Source organism: Sminthopsis crassicaudata, chromosome 2 (genome assembly GCF_048593235.1).
Source record: "Sminthopsis crassicaudata isolate SCR6 chromosome 2, ASM4859323v1, whole genome shotgun sequence".
In the NCBI taxonomy this organism is placed as follows: domain Eukaryota; kingdom Metazoa; phylum Chordata; class Mammalia; order Dasyuromorphia; family Dasyuridae; genus Sminthopsis; species Sminthopsis crassicaudata.
The window spans coordinates 515107675-515120223 of NC_133618.1; the positions used below are offsets into that span (position 1 = coordinate 515107675).

At 39.0% G+C, this 12549-nt stretch overlaps 1 protein-coding gene across 2 annotated transcripts in view; it reads left to right on the top strand.

The window, feature by feature from the left end:
* The first annotated feature begins 9370 nt into the window (after nt 1-9370).
* LOC141557955 (chymase-like) overlaps nt 9371-12549 on the top strand; it is a 103586-nt gene continuing 100407 nt past the window's right edge. For both annotated transcript variants that reach the window (XR_012486924.1, XM_074294388.1), the window contains exon 1: nt 9371-9441. Coding sequence is in view for 1 of the 2 variants with exons in the window: in XM_074294388.1 (XP_074150489.1) it covers nt 9378-9441 (64 nt within the window). In the remaining variant the exon portion in view is untranslated. The remainder of the gene's footprint in view (nt 9442-12549) is intronic.

Below are 12549 nucleotides of genomic sequence, written 5' to 3' on the forward strand. Positions count from 1 at the left end.
CTCAATAAATGCAGAAAAAGCATTTGATAAAATCCAACATCCATTCCTACTAAAAACGCTTGAGAGTATAGGAATAAATGGATTATTCCTTAGAATAGTCAGGAGCATATATTTAAGACCATCAGTAAGCATACTATGTAATGGAAATAAACTGGAACCTTTCCCAATAAGATCAGGAGTGAAACAAGGTTGTCCACTATCACTATTCAATATTGTATTAGAAATGCTAGCCTCGTCAATAAGAGTTAAGAAAGAGATTAAAGGAATAAGAGTAGGTAATGAGGAAATCAAACTGTCACTCTTTGTAGATGATGTGATGGTATACTTAGAAAACCCCAGAGATTCTAATAAAAAGTTATTAGAAATAACTAACAACTTTAGCAAAGTTGCCGGGCACAAAATAAGTCCATATAAATCCTCAGCATTTTTATACATCACCAATAAATTGCAACAGTAAGAGATACAAAGAGAAATCCCATTCCACACAAATGTCGAGAGCATAAAATATTTGGGAATCCATCTACCAAAGAAAAGTCAGGAATTATATGAACAAAATTACAAGGCACTTGCCACAAAAATAAAGTCAGATTTAAATAATTGGAAAGACATCCAGTGCTCATGGATAGGCCAAACGAATATAATAAAGATGACAATACTCCCCAAACTAATCTATTTATTTAGTGCTATACCAATCAGACTCTCAAGAAACTATTTTAGTGACCCAGAAAAAATAACAACAAAGTTCATATGGAAGAATAAAAGGTCGAGAATTTTAAGGGAATTAATGAAAAAAAAGCAGATGAAGGTGGTCTAGGTATACCTGATCTAAAGCTATATTATATAGCAGCAGTCACCAAAACCATTTGGTATTGGCTAAGAAATAGACCAGTTGATCAGTGGAACAGATTAGGTACAAAGGACAAAAAAAGAGTACAACTATAGCAATCTAGTGTTTGATAAACCCAAAGATACCAACATTAGGGATAAAAATTCATTATTTGAAAAAAACTGTTGGGAAAACTGGAAATTAGTATGGCAGAAATTAGATATGGATCCACACTTAACACCATATACTAAGATAAGATCAAAATGGGTCCATGATTTAGGCATAAAGAATGAGATCATAAATAGATTAGAGGAACAGAGGATAGTCTACCCCTCAGACCTGTAGAAGTGGAAGGAATTTATGACTAGAGAAGAACTAGAGATCATTATTAATCACAAAATAAAAGATTTTGATTACATCAAACTAAAAAGTTTCTGTACAAACAATACTAATGCAAACAAGATTAGAAGGGAAGTAACAAATTGGGAAAATATTTTTACAGTTAAAGGTTCTGATAAAGGGCTCATTTCCAAAATATATAGAGAATTGATCCTAATTTATAAGAAATCAAACCATTCTCCAATTGATAAATGGTCAAATGATATGAACAGACAATTTTCAGATAATGAAATTGAAACTATATCCACTCATATGAAAGAGTGTTCCAAATCACTACTGATCAGAGAAATGCAAATTAAGAAATCTCTGAGATATCACTACACACCTGTCAGATTGGCTAAGATGACAGGAACAAATAATGATGAATGTTGGAGGGACTGTGGAAAACTAGGACACTAATACATTGTTGGTGGAGTTGTGAAAGAATCTGGCCATTCTGGAGAGCAATTTGGAACTATGCCCAACAAGTTATCAAACTGTGCATACCCTTTGATTCAGCAGTGCTACTACTGGGCTTATATCCCAAAGAAATACTGAGGCAGGGAAAGGGACCTGTATGTGCCAAAATGTTTGTGGCAGCTCTTTTCGTAGTGGCCAGAAACTGGAAGATGAATGAATGTCCATCAATTGGAGAATGGTTGGGTAAATTGTGGTACATGAATGTTATGGAATATTATTTTTGTGTAAGACATGACCAGCAGGATGATTTCAGAAAGGCCTGGAAAGACTTACATGATGCTGAGTGAAATGAGCTGAACCAGGAGATCATTATACACTTCAACAGCAATACTATATGAGGATGTATTCTGAAGAATGTATTCTCTTTATCTGTGATAAAGAGAAGATCTAATTCAGTTCCAATTGATCATTGATGGAAAGAGTCAGCTATACCCAGAGAAGGAACACTGGGAAATGAGTGTAAACTGTTTGCATTTTTGTTTTTTCTTCCCAGGTTATTTTTTATCTTCTGAATCCCATTCTTCCTATGCAACAAGACATTTGGTTCTTCACACATATATTGTACCTAGGATATATTATAACATATCTAATATATATAAGAGTGCCTGCCATCTAGGGGAGAGAGTGGAGGGAAGAAAGGGAAAATTCGGAACAGAAGTGAGTGCAAGGGATAATGTTGTAAAAAATTACCCATGCATATGTACTGTCAAAAAAAGTTACAATTATAAAATAAAAAAAATATTAATTAAAAAAAAAACTGACCTCAGGCAGCAGTATAAAGGAGGTCCTGAACCATGGAAGTCTTGAACAACACCCTCATCTCTAGGATATTTCTTGTTTTCTTTGTAAAATATCTTATTCCCTTTTATCACCTCTAGGCAGTAGCTGTTTGGGGAGGTGATGGGAAATAGGGGAAATAGGACAATCATCTCTAAATCAAAATTAATTGTAAATTTCTTCTGGCTTCATAAAGATATTAATTAGAGGTAAAATCTAAACTGCCACAATCTCATCCAGTCCTATCCCCAAATTGAGCAAAAAGTCTACAAGAATTCTAAATCTAACCTGCAAAAAAATCACCACCTACAACAAATGTTCCAAAGAATATCTGTTCTAAAAGGGATCCAATTTTGCTTCAGAAAATGTTATCACTTTTGTCCTATTTGTTAGCACAAAACTGATACTAAGTCTCTTGCTGAGTTTCTAACACTGCTCTCCCACTATTGTAGATCCTCATTATCTCACATTTAGGCTCTTGCAATAGTCTGTTCATTGGCCTTCCTACCTCAAGTCTCTCCCCACTCTAGTCCATTCCTCTACTACCAAAGTAGTTTTTCAAAAGTATAGATCTGACCAAGTCAGACACTCCCACACACCTACTCAATAAACTCCAAAGGCCCAAGCCAGACCAAAAATGAGTTCCTATCTGCTTTAATTCTGTTTGTGTTTTAATCAAAAAAGAGAAGTATTGGTTTTTAAAGTCAAAAATATGGTCCACAAGCATACTTATAATTTATTGGTCCTGTTTCCATTTAAGTTTAATGCCATTGCTCTATAATAATATTCAACAAAATAATAAATCAAGCTCACATTTGAATTGCTTGTGGATTTCCAAGGGGTAAATGCTTATAGTGAACAATTAGCAGTCTGCATGGCTTGGGGCCTAATCCTCCATTTCCAGAATTTTCACCTTGGGGCTGCTGTCCTCATTGGTAACTACCTCTCCTGGCCAACTATTTCAGGCAAACCCAGGCAAGCTTCACTCCCCTTCTCCCAGCTGTCTCCTCCATAGCCCAACCACCTGATCATTTTGTAAGTAACTTTCCCCTACAAATTCCCCACTAATAGCCTTATCTCCAGTTCTGGAACCATGATGAAATCAGCAACCACTGTTCCTAGATAGAATATATAACTTTGCTCCTCCATGGCCCTCACTATCCCTGTAACTTCACACTGATCCTCCCTTAGCTGCCACATAACATAGATGTTATCTCCACGATTAGATTGTAAGGTCCTGATGTTATCTTGTCCATTATAATGTAAGTTCTTTTTATGCATATATGTGTGCATACATATATACTTACACACATTGACATATATCCATATATTTATGTATACATATTTTATATGTATATAAACATACACACATAGATATACATAATATATAGGTATATATATATGTGTGTGTGTTGTGTGTGTATGTTTGTATCCCATCCAAGAAAAAAAAAATTCCAATTATTAAAAAATTATGTCCTCTGAGGCAAATGATTAAATTGGGATTTGAGACTCTTTCTGAGATTTATCCAATCTATTTCACCCTAAAATCTTATCTTTATTTTCTGTTGTTAATTCCCCTAACCAGCAAAGTGATTTTCCTAAAACATAGTTTTATTTCATGCTCCATCCACAGTGAACTCTAATGGCTTCTTAGTACTTTCTGGATAAAATAAAAATCCTCTGGTGTTCAAAGCCCTTCATAACATATCTACACACATGTACCCATCCTTCTATTCCTATACCTTCCATTCACCCTACCACCATTACATACATGCTTTCCAATTCCGGGATCTCTTGCGTGTTACATATACAAGATGCTCCATCTCTTGGTTCTAGATTTTTCTCAGGCTGTCCCCCATACTTATAATGTTTTCCTGTTTATTTCTGCCTCTAACCTCCCTGTCTTTCTTCACTTCTGATTAAAATCCCACCTTCTAAAGCAAGTCTTTTCCAATACCTTTTAATTCTTGTGGTTTTGCCTCTTATTTATTTCCAATGTTTTCTTGGCCATAGCTTGCTTATACACATTTGTTAACTTATTTTCTGACTCCTTAGACTGTGAACTTTGAAAGGTTGAGAACTGTTTTTACCCCTCCTCCCCCCCTTTTTTTATCTTTAGCATTTACTGTAGTGTCTTTGACTCAATAGGCACTTAGTGAATGTTTCTTGACAGACAGGCTTACCTTCCCTGATTTAATGAAAGGATAGAGCACTAGGCCTAAAGTCAGGAAGACTCATCTTCCTGAGTTCAAATCCCAGCTCAGAGACTTTACTAGATGCATGACCCTCATTAAATCACTTAATTCAGTTTTTTCAGCTGCAAAATTAGCTGAAGAAAGAAATGGCAAACCACTCCTGTATCTTCGCCAAGAAAACACCAAATGGGATCACCAAGAGCCAAACAATAACAGAAAAGCAAATGGAAGAAGGGAACAGAAAGACATGGAGCTAGAGTGCTCTATGAGTGGACATGAAAGAGAAAGGGGAGCACATTTTGTAGTATGTTACAAAAGCAACCTCAGGGAACTCTCTGAAACCTGGAACACAAACTGGAGGAGAAAGGAGATGGAGGAGGGAGAGACATACCGAAAGGTAGAAAGAGAGCAGTTAATAGTTCTATCCTAAGAACATACATAGCTGCATACTTGGAAACAAATTTTGCCAGGGATGGAAGAAATCAAGAATTAAAGAACACAATTTCTCTATTCAAGATATAGAAGATAGCAAAATTCAGCCAAGGTTGTGCCAAGGAACAAATTTTAAGTAGGAGAGTGTTTGAAGAGAGAAAGAAAGGTGTATTGGGGAAAAGAAAGCTGGACTATAGAGTTCTAAGTTTAAATCTCAGCTCTGATGCTTATAAGGAGGGAAAATATGGATGAATCATTAAACCACCCTAAACCTCAGTTTCTTTATATTTTACATGGAGATCACACAGTTTTTTTTGAGACTTTCTCCCTATTTCAACTAGACAGAGCCACTCATGAGTACAACCCCAACAGCTGTTGGCACAGAAGCTTTAATCTGCTCCATTTGTACAACATGGTCCAAGTTCACTCTTCCTTAAACAGTTCTGGCCCTCTACTCTGAAAGCTCACTAATTATTAATAACCCTCCTATAGCTGTGAACTCTAGAATATCATCTATCTAACAGTTCTAATATTCCCTCTAGCAGAGACAACAATATTTCTACTCAAAGGAAAACGTTTTGTAAATTTAAAAGATGGTAGCAGTATAAATGACTGATATGAGAGCCCCCGTCAATTGAATCCTGATGAGTAGAACCAGCCTGGAGAGAAGCACACAGACATGAGGGAATGAAGACAAAGCTTCAGTCTGGAGTCTCTGAGACAATCACAGGGATCCAGATCCGATCATCTCCACATGAGGACACAGTAGAGAAAGAACTGTTGGTTTCATAATGACCTTCACCAACACACCCAGATCCCTAGATAGAAGACTGATGATTTGTTCTATAACTGCAAGATTTGATCAGAGATAGTGATGCCATCTCCCCCAACACCAATCCCCAACCTGATGCACAAAGAAATTTGATAAGGGGAATGACCAAATCACAAGGCCCTCTTGGGAAACAACTTAAAGATAATAAGCTCTACACAATCCCTATAGGAAATGAGAAAGGCAAAAGAGATGGGTGAATGCAAATGGGAGGAAGGGGATCAAGACAGTAAAGAAACTTCAGTGAGTTGTCTTCTCTAGAAAGTCTCTATAATAGGGGATTTGAGAAAATACATCACATAAATGCCTTCCCTCTCCCATCCACCATTCACTTGACTTCATGGTCAGATCATATTCTTTTTTGTAGACTGCAGAGTCAGGCTTTGTCTTCTTCTAAGACCAGAGGCCACTTACTCTAGTTCAAGCTGCTTAGTTCAACTATTTCTAGTTCAAGGAACTTAATGGAGAAGGTATATTTCTGTATTAGGTGGGAAAAAACTATAAACTATGTCATATGCCTATAAATATAACAACCTGTATAGTGTCAAGAAAACCTTTCTTGGGGGAAAAGCCACCCTAAACCTCAGTTTCTTTATATTTTACATGGAGATAACACAGTTTTTTTGAGACTTTCTCCCTATTTCAACTAGACAGGGCCACTCATGGGAACAACCTCAATACAGGTTGGCACAGAAGCTTCAACCTGCTCCATTTTTACAACACTAGATGGTTTGCTGAATTTATGATGACTGGAAAAAATTACTACCAAGACAATATATCAGCAAAGGGTAAACTGGGATTTTATAATCTAAACTTACCTTGGATGTTTGTAATAACAGCTTCATATAGCTTTCAGTTCGGGGATGCTATTGATGTTTCGGTTGTATCTTATATCCTCATGCTTATTGTAATAGAGTTTTCATTGTACTAGGCCAAACTGGACTCAGAGTTTGTGTCTGTAAATGAGTAATTAGTGAGGTGGGGATATGCAAAATTAGGGAGAAGGGCTATCTGTTTCTGATGCTATGGAATCAAAAAGGCCCAGCCAATTGGTCTTAAGAGTCCTCAATGAAAAATATGAATGTTTCTGGGATTGTTGGGTTTTATCAGCTGATAAGATAATCACAGAATGGAAACTGAGGCTCAAAGCTAAAATGGCTTCTCTAGTATCATAGTATTGAAATATAAGTCAATAAATGTCAGAACCAAAGATTTTTGTTCAGACTCTGGAGTTCTTTCCATTGGACCATGACTATCTAATTTGTGGACCCAAACTAGAAACTGCAAATGTTTCAAAATTCAATTTAAGAGATATTAAAAAAAAAATAAAATCAATAAGCAGCAGTGACAGTGATTCTTCTTAGAACTTCTGGATCCCTATCAGTAGGTGCCCATTGTAAAGTGCAGATAGCTCAAGGCCACTTGAAGAATATATGAATGTTTAGCCTTAGGAAGAAAAGATTTAAGGGCATGATAGCAATTTTCAAGATTTGGGGTCTATTTAAGGAAGACATCTTAACAATTAAGGCTACTTATCAAGAATAACTGCCTAACAATCAGAACTATCCAAAAGTAAAAAGGGATGTCTCAGGAACTTGTAAGTCACCCCTCTTGGATGTCTTCGTGTAAAGGTTATATGGTCAGTTGTGAAGAAATTCATTCCTTGGACTAGAAGACCTCTGAGTTTCTTCTTGTGCTTTTTTGAGTTAGATCTATTCAAAAGTGGAATCCACTGCTGGAGGAAGTATAATCCTACCTAATGAATTTCTGGTCATTGATCTATCTCCTGTGAGTTTCATTAGTATAATAATTTTTCAGAACTTGATTGCTTCTCAGTAAACTGAGTTTTTGATCTGAAAAAAGCCAAGGACCAGACTTGGAATCCTGTGGTATCCCCACCAAAGTACAGAAATCTTTTGAGAGTTTGCCAGGCCACAAATGACAAGGTTTAAAATTCCTAAACCAACAGTGGCAAATTGCAACTGTCTTTATCTCTATCAAAACTTAATTGCTTGGGGAACCTACATGGAGCAGTTCATAGAGCAGCAGCTCTAAAGTCAGAAGGACCTGACTTCAAATCTTTCCTCCAACATTTAAGTTTTCCTGGCTTAAGGCACAAGTCACTTAACCCCAATTGCCTAAGGAGAAAAAAAAAGTTTCTTAAATAGTTTTAGCAGTAGTTTTTGTTGTAGCAAAGAACTGGTCATAAAGTGAATGTCCAATCTCCAGAGAATGGATGAATAAATTAATGGATATGAATGTGATGAGATAATATTCTTCCATAAAAATTTATGGATTGGACCAATTCAAAGAAACTTGAGAAAACTAGTACGAATGGCTTGAATGAGGTAAGCAGAAATGAGAGTATACATGTATACATACAGTGACTCCAATGGGAGAAATTGGAAAGACTTAAGAACTTTCATAACTGTAATAAATAGTCATAACATGTTAAAAGACTGATGGTGAATATATGTGGATATGAGATGGAGGCAAAGACAAGACTCAGGTGGGTGAGCTAATGGAAAATATTTCCCCCCTGTGTTTCCCCATTACTGTTCCCAGACTTACAGAAACAAAAGATCTCTTCATTTATGATCTTGGCCCATTTAGTGATTTGTCTGGATTACTTTTGGTTCTGAGTGGACTTGAATAACACTCCTAAAGGGTGATGGATGGGCATGCACCCCAGTCAGGACTCAACAAACTCAAGTGAGATACAGAATGAGGAAGGGGTCACCCTTCTTTCCCCCATATAGATATTCTTACCTTCACCTCATTGCCTCTTTTCCACAATTCCATTCCTTTCCTCTTGTCATATTAGGTTTTTTCTATGCTTTCTCTTCTGTCATTTCCCACTACTTCTTCACTCTCATACCCTTCACTTTAACTTCCACTCTATCATTCTATCATTTCTTTAACTAATCTACTGAATGGCCAAAAGGGCCCAGTTCTTAGTGTCTATAGCAGTCTGAAAGGAGTGATCCACCTTCCAGAGGACTTCAGACTCATCTTTGCTCAGAGTTACATATTCTGATAATATAATATGTAAACATTGTTGATAATGCAAAAAACTTGAAAACAAGTATTGGTCCGGTTGGAGAGAGGGGCTTGGTGGTTGCTATTTTGTTGTGTGTGGTTTTGTTTTACGGTTAGTTTTTTTTTTTTTTTTTTTTGGTATATGTAGCTCTAGCAAGTGACACAAAAAGTGCTTAAGTGAGTTGGTGAGTCAAAGCCACAAATTGAGGACCCAGGACATCACAGAGGGGAAACAGGAGTAACTGTAGGAGAAATTATGATTAATCAGATAACTGACTGCTCCATTGGAAGAAATCATGACCAGGAAGTTCCTGTGGTCAGGGTGCCCCTCCCTCTTCTACCTGCCTTAGCTACAAATGTCAGAAGGTAGGAGAGAGCTGGAGCAGAAGCAGCATCTGCTCTGTGTATCCTCTCTGGGAAGATGAAGCTCCTCTACCTCCTCCTCCTGCTGCTGACTTTTCTTCTATCTCATGAGACTGGAGCTGGTGAGTCTCCTTTTGCCCAGAGAATCAGGCTTTAGTCAGAATTCCACATACACTCCCAGGAGGACATGTGGCAGTGTCCCAGGACAGAGACTTCTGCCTGGCAGACACTTCTTACTGGGCCCAATCTCTTTCTAGAGAAGCTCTCCTTATTCAAATTTTTCAAAGTTTTAGTTTTTCCTACTCATGAGGCAAGCTTATGACTTGACCTTGTGCTGCTTGGATAAGGACTAAAAGTAAAGGTTAGGTAAAAGTAAAGGGGTAAAGGGTTGGGATTCAAGCTTGGAGATATTGTCCTATGCTGAAATAGAGATGGATATTGCAAGGAGATATAAGAAATATAGTGATGATGGTATTTTAGAGTCACAACACTGGACTTAATTCCAGAAGAGCAAAAATGAGACCTGAGAAGCAATAATGACTAAGGGAAAGCCTAGGGGGCTTGGGTTTGGGCTAGGTAGGAGGTGGTGTCCCACTGTTTCCATGGACCTGATGTTTGGTCTCAGTTGTGTATATATATATATATATATATATATATATATATATATATATATATATATTTGGGGTATGTGCATGTGGGGGTTTCTCTTTCAGATGACATCGTTGGGGGTAAAGAATCAAGGCCCCATTCCCATCCTTACATGGCTTTTCTGGAAATCAAACGTTGTAATAATCGGTACAACTGTGGTGGGTTCCTGATTCGCAGTGACTTTGTGATGACAGCAGCCCATTGTGCAGGAGAGTAAGTGTGTCTGTCCCCCTTCCCCCTCCCTGAGTACTCACCAGGTGAGGGATGCATTAAGTAAGAGCCTAATAAGGGCACTCCTGTCTCTTGGGGGCTACTCACCTGAAAGGAAAAGAATCCTAGTCTCAGCAAATGCAAGAGTGAGAAGAGTGTTTATGCTCCAGGTTGAGATCCGCCCTTTCCCCTTCAGCCGAATCCACCTTTGATGACTGTCCTACCCTAAATGATGAAGCTCATGCTTCAGATCTTACCACCCAAGATTCCATAGCTCAGCCAATTTCTTCTTCCCTAACACCATGATTTTCATGCTTTTGGTGCTCCCAGAACTTAGCAACTGTAGTTCTATGGGAGCACACATTGTTGGGATGAAGCTCCTTTTAATTTCATCCTTGACTTTCTGGACTTTCTGTTTCCTGCAGGCTGAATCAAGAGCAGCCTAAAGTAAGACAAGCAGATCCACTTGTCACCCTGTCCTCATCTGGACAATCCTTCCAAAGGAAGTTAGGGAACTGTCTCTATCCCTTGCAAGTACTTCAGCCCTGATTGCTTGAGTCCCACATCCCAACCCTGAGCCCCATCAGCTGCCACAGAGACAGGGAGGGGAGACTGACATTGTAGGAGAGTCCCTGGACCCCATTCTCAAAATGTTCCCTTCATGAAGAATCTGGAACTCCTAATTCCTCCCTCTTCTCTTGCTTCTCCAACAGCTTCATCTCAGTCAAACTTGGAGCACATAATGTCAGAAAGCCAGAAGAGACTTGGCAGATTCTTAAAGTCAGGCATCAATTTCGTCACCCAAAATATAATGCTGAAAAGTCTCTCAATGACATCATGTTACTAAAGGTAATAATAGAAAACAAAGAACTGGGAATCAATAGGTTTGGGTACTAGTCCGATCTCAAATCTCATCTCAAAGTATTCAGTCTTGACTGGGGAAATGATAAACACCTTTATAGCTTTTCAGACAAAGGAGAGGAAAAAGAGCGGGAAAATTAGAAGCCTTGTCAGGATGGGGGGAAGTTGTAAATATTTACTAAAAGCCAGTCAGAATGTTTGAATAACAGAAGTAAAGATGTCAGAAGTATCCGTGATAGTCTTATCTTTTGGAATATTTTAGAGGGGCAATGTCATAAATTCTTGAGGGCAGAAGGAGCTAGGACCAGGAAGTCTGATCTGCTCCTCATCTCCCCTTGACAGTTTATAACTTTAGAGCAAATGGTCTTCAGTCTTAATGAACTAGGGGGATTTTATGACTTAGGGACTGAGGCAGAACAGTTAAGGAAACTGAGATAGAACAATTCAGGGAAACTCAGTCAGGACAATGAGGGAACCTAGTGCAGGGAAACTGAGGCAGAACAGCTCAAGGAGACTGTGGCACAACATTCCACACTCTCTCTCCTAAATGTTCAAATCTTTGAACACCTTCCTCTTGATACCCAGGAGGTCTTAGCACCATAATTGGGAGCGGATGAGAAGGACCAGAGTAGAAAAGATGCAAGGACCTATGGCAAAGGCAAGAAGAAGGAGAATCAAAGGTCCTGCAATAGATGTAACAAGTGTTGTTAGCCAGGGGGAAGAATTAAACAGTGACTGGTACCAGTTCTTTCCCTATCCCTGCTCCAGTCATCTAGTCTCAAGATTCTTACGAACCAGGGCTAGACTTTCTCTGATCACCCCAGAGTTATTAGCATAAAAACAGCATTCCTCGTTTAGGGCAGCACATAGGCCTCCCTGTTGCAGAAATAGTAGGTCAAGTCCCCTACGGTTTTGGAGTACCATCTCAGCCAGGGAGTCAACTTGGCTTTCCAGTTTGGAGATGGATGACTCGATCTGAGTCAGGTCTGTGGTCATTTGTGCACTTAGCTCAGCATACCCAGAACTGCCCTTCAGGAGGGCTGCAGTGCTGAGGGCGGTGGTGCCTGCCAACCTGAGCCCTACTAAGAGGGGAAGGAATGGCAGAGCCCGTTTCTGTCTGATTGTCTCCATGGGGGAAGAATGAGACCGGAAGTGGCTCCATCCGTCCCCTCCTGGAAGGACAGACAGGCTGGGGAATACCGCTATCAGGACACAGAACGAGTCTGGCCTTCTGAGGAGAGTGGCAGAATAAGCACACCTGGTCAGGCCATCCCTGCAGGGGCTTGATACCAAACTGCAACATCTGCTGAGGAAGCTGAACTATTAATCAAGGAACTGGGGTTACAGAACTGGAGGAGAGGGTCAGAAAGACTCGTGGAAGCAGTCACCAGGCAGGTTCCTGTACCTCGGAGACTCCCAAGAGTGATTTTAGGCTGCTCCCAGGTACAGTTAAACTGAGAAGTGGTTCCAGGAACGGAGTCTGTCAGGGCAATCCCAACAAAATAAGGGGG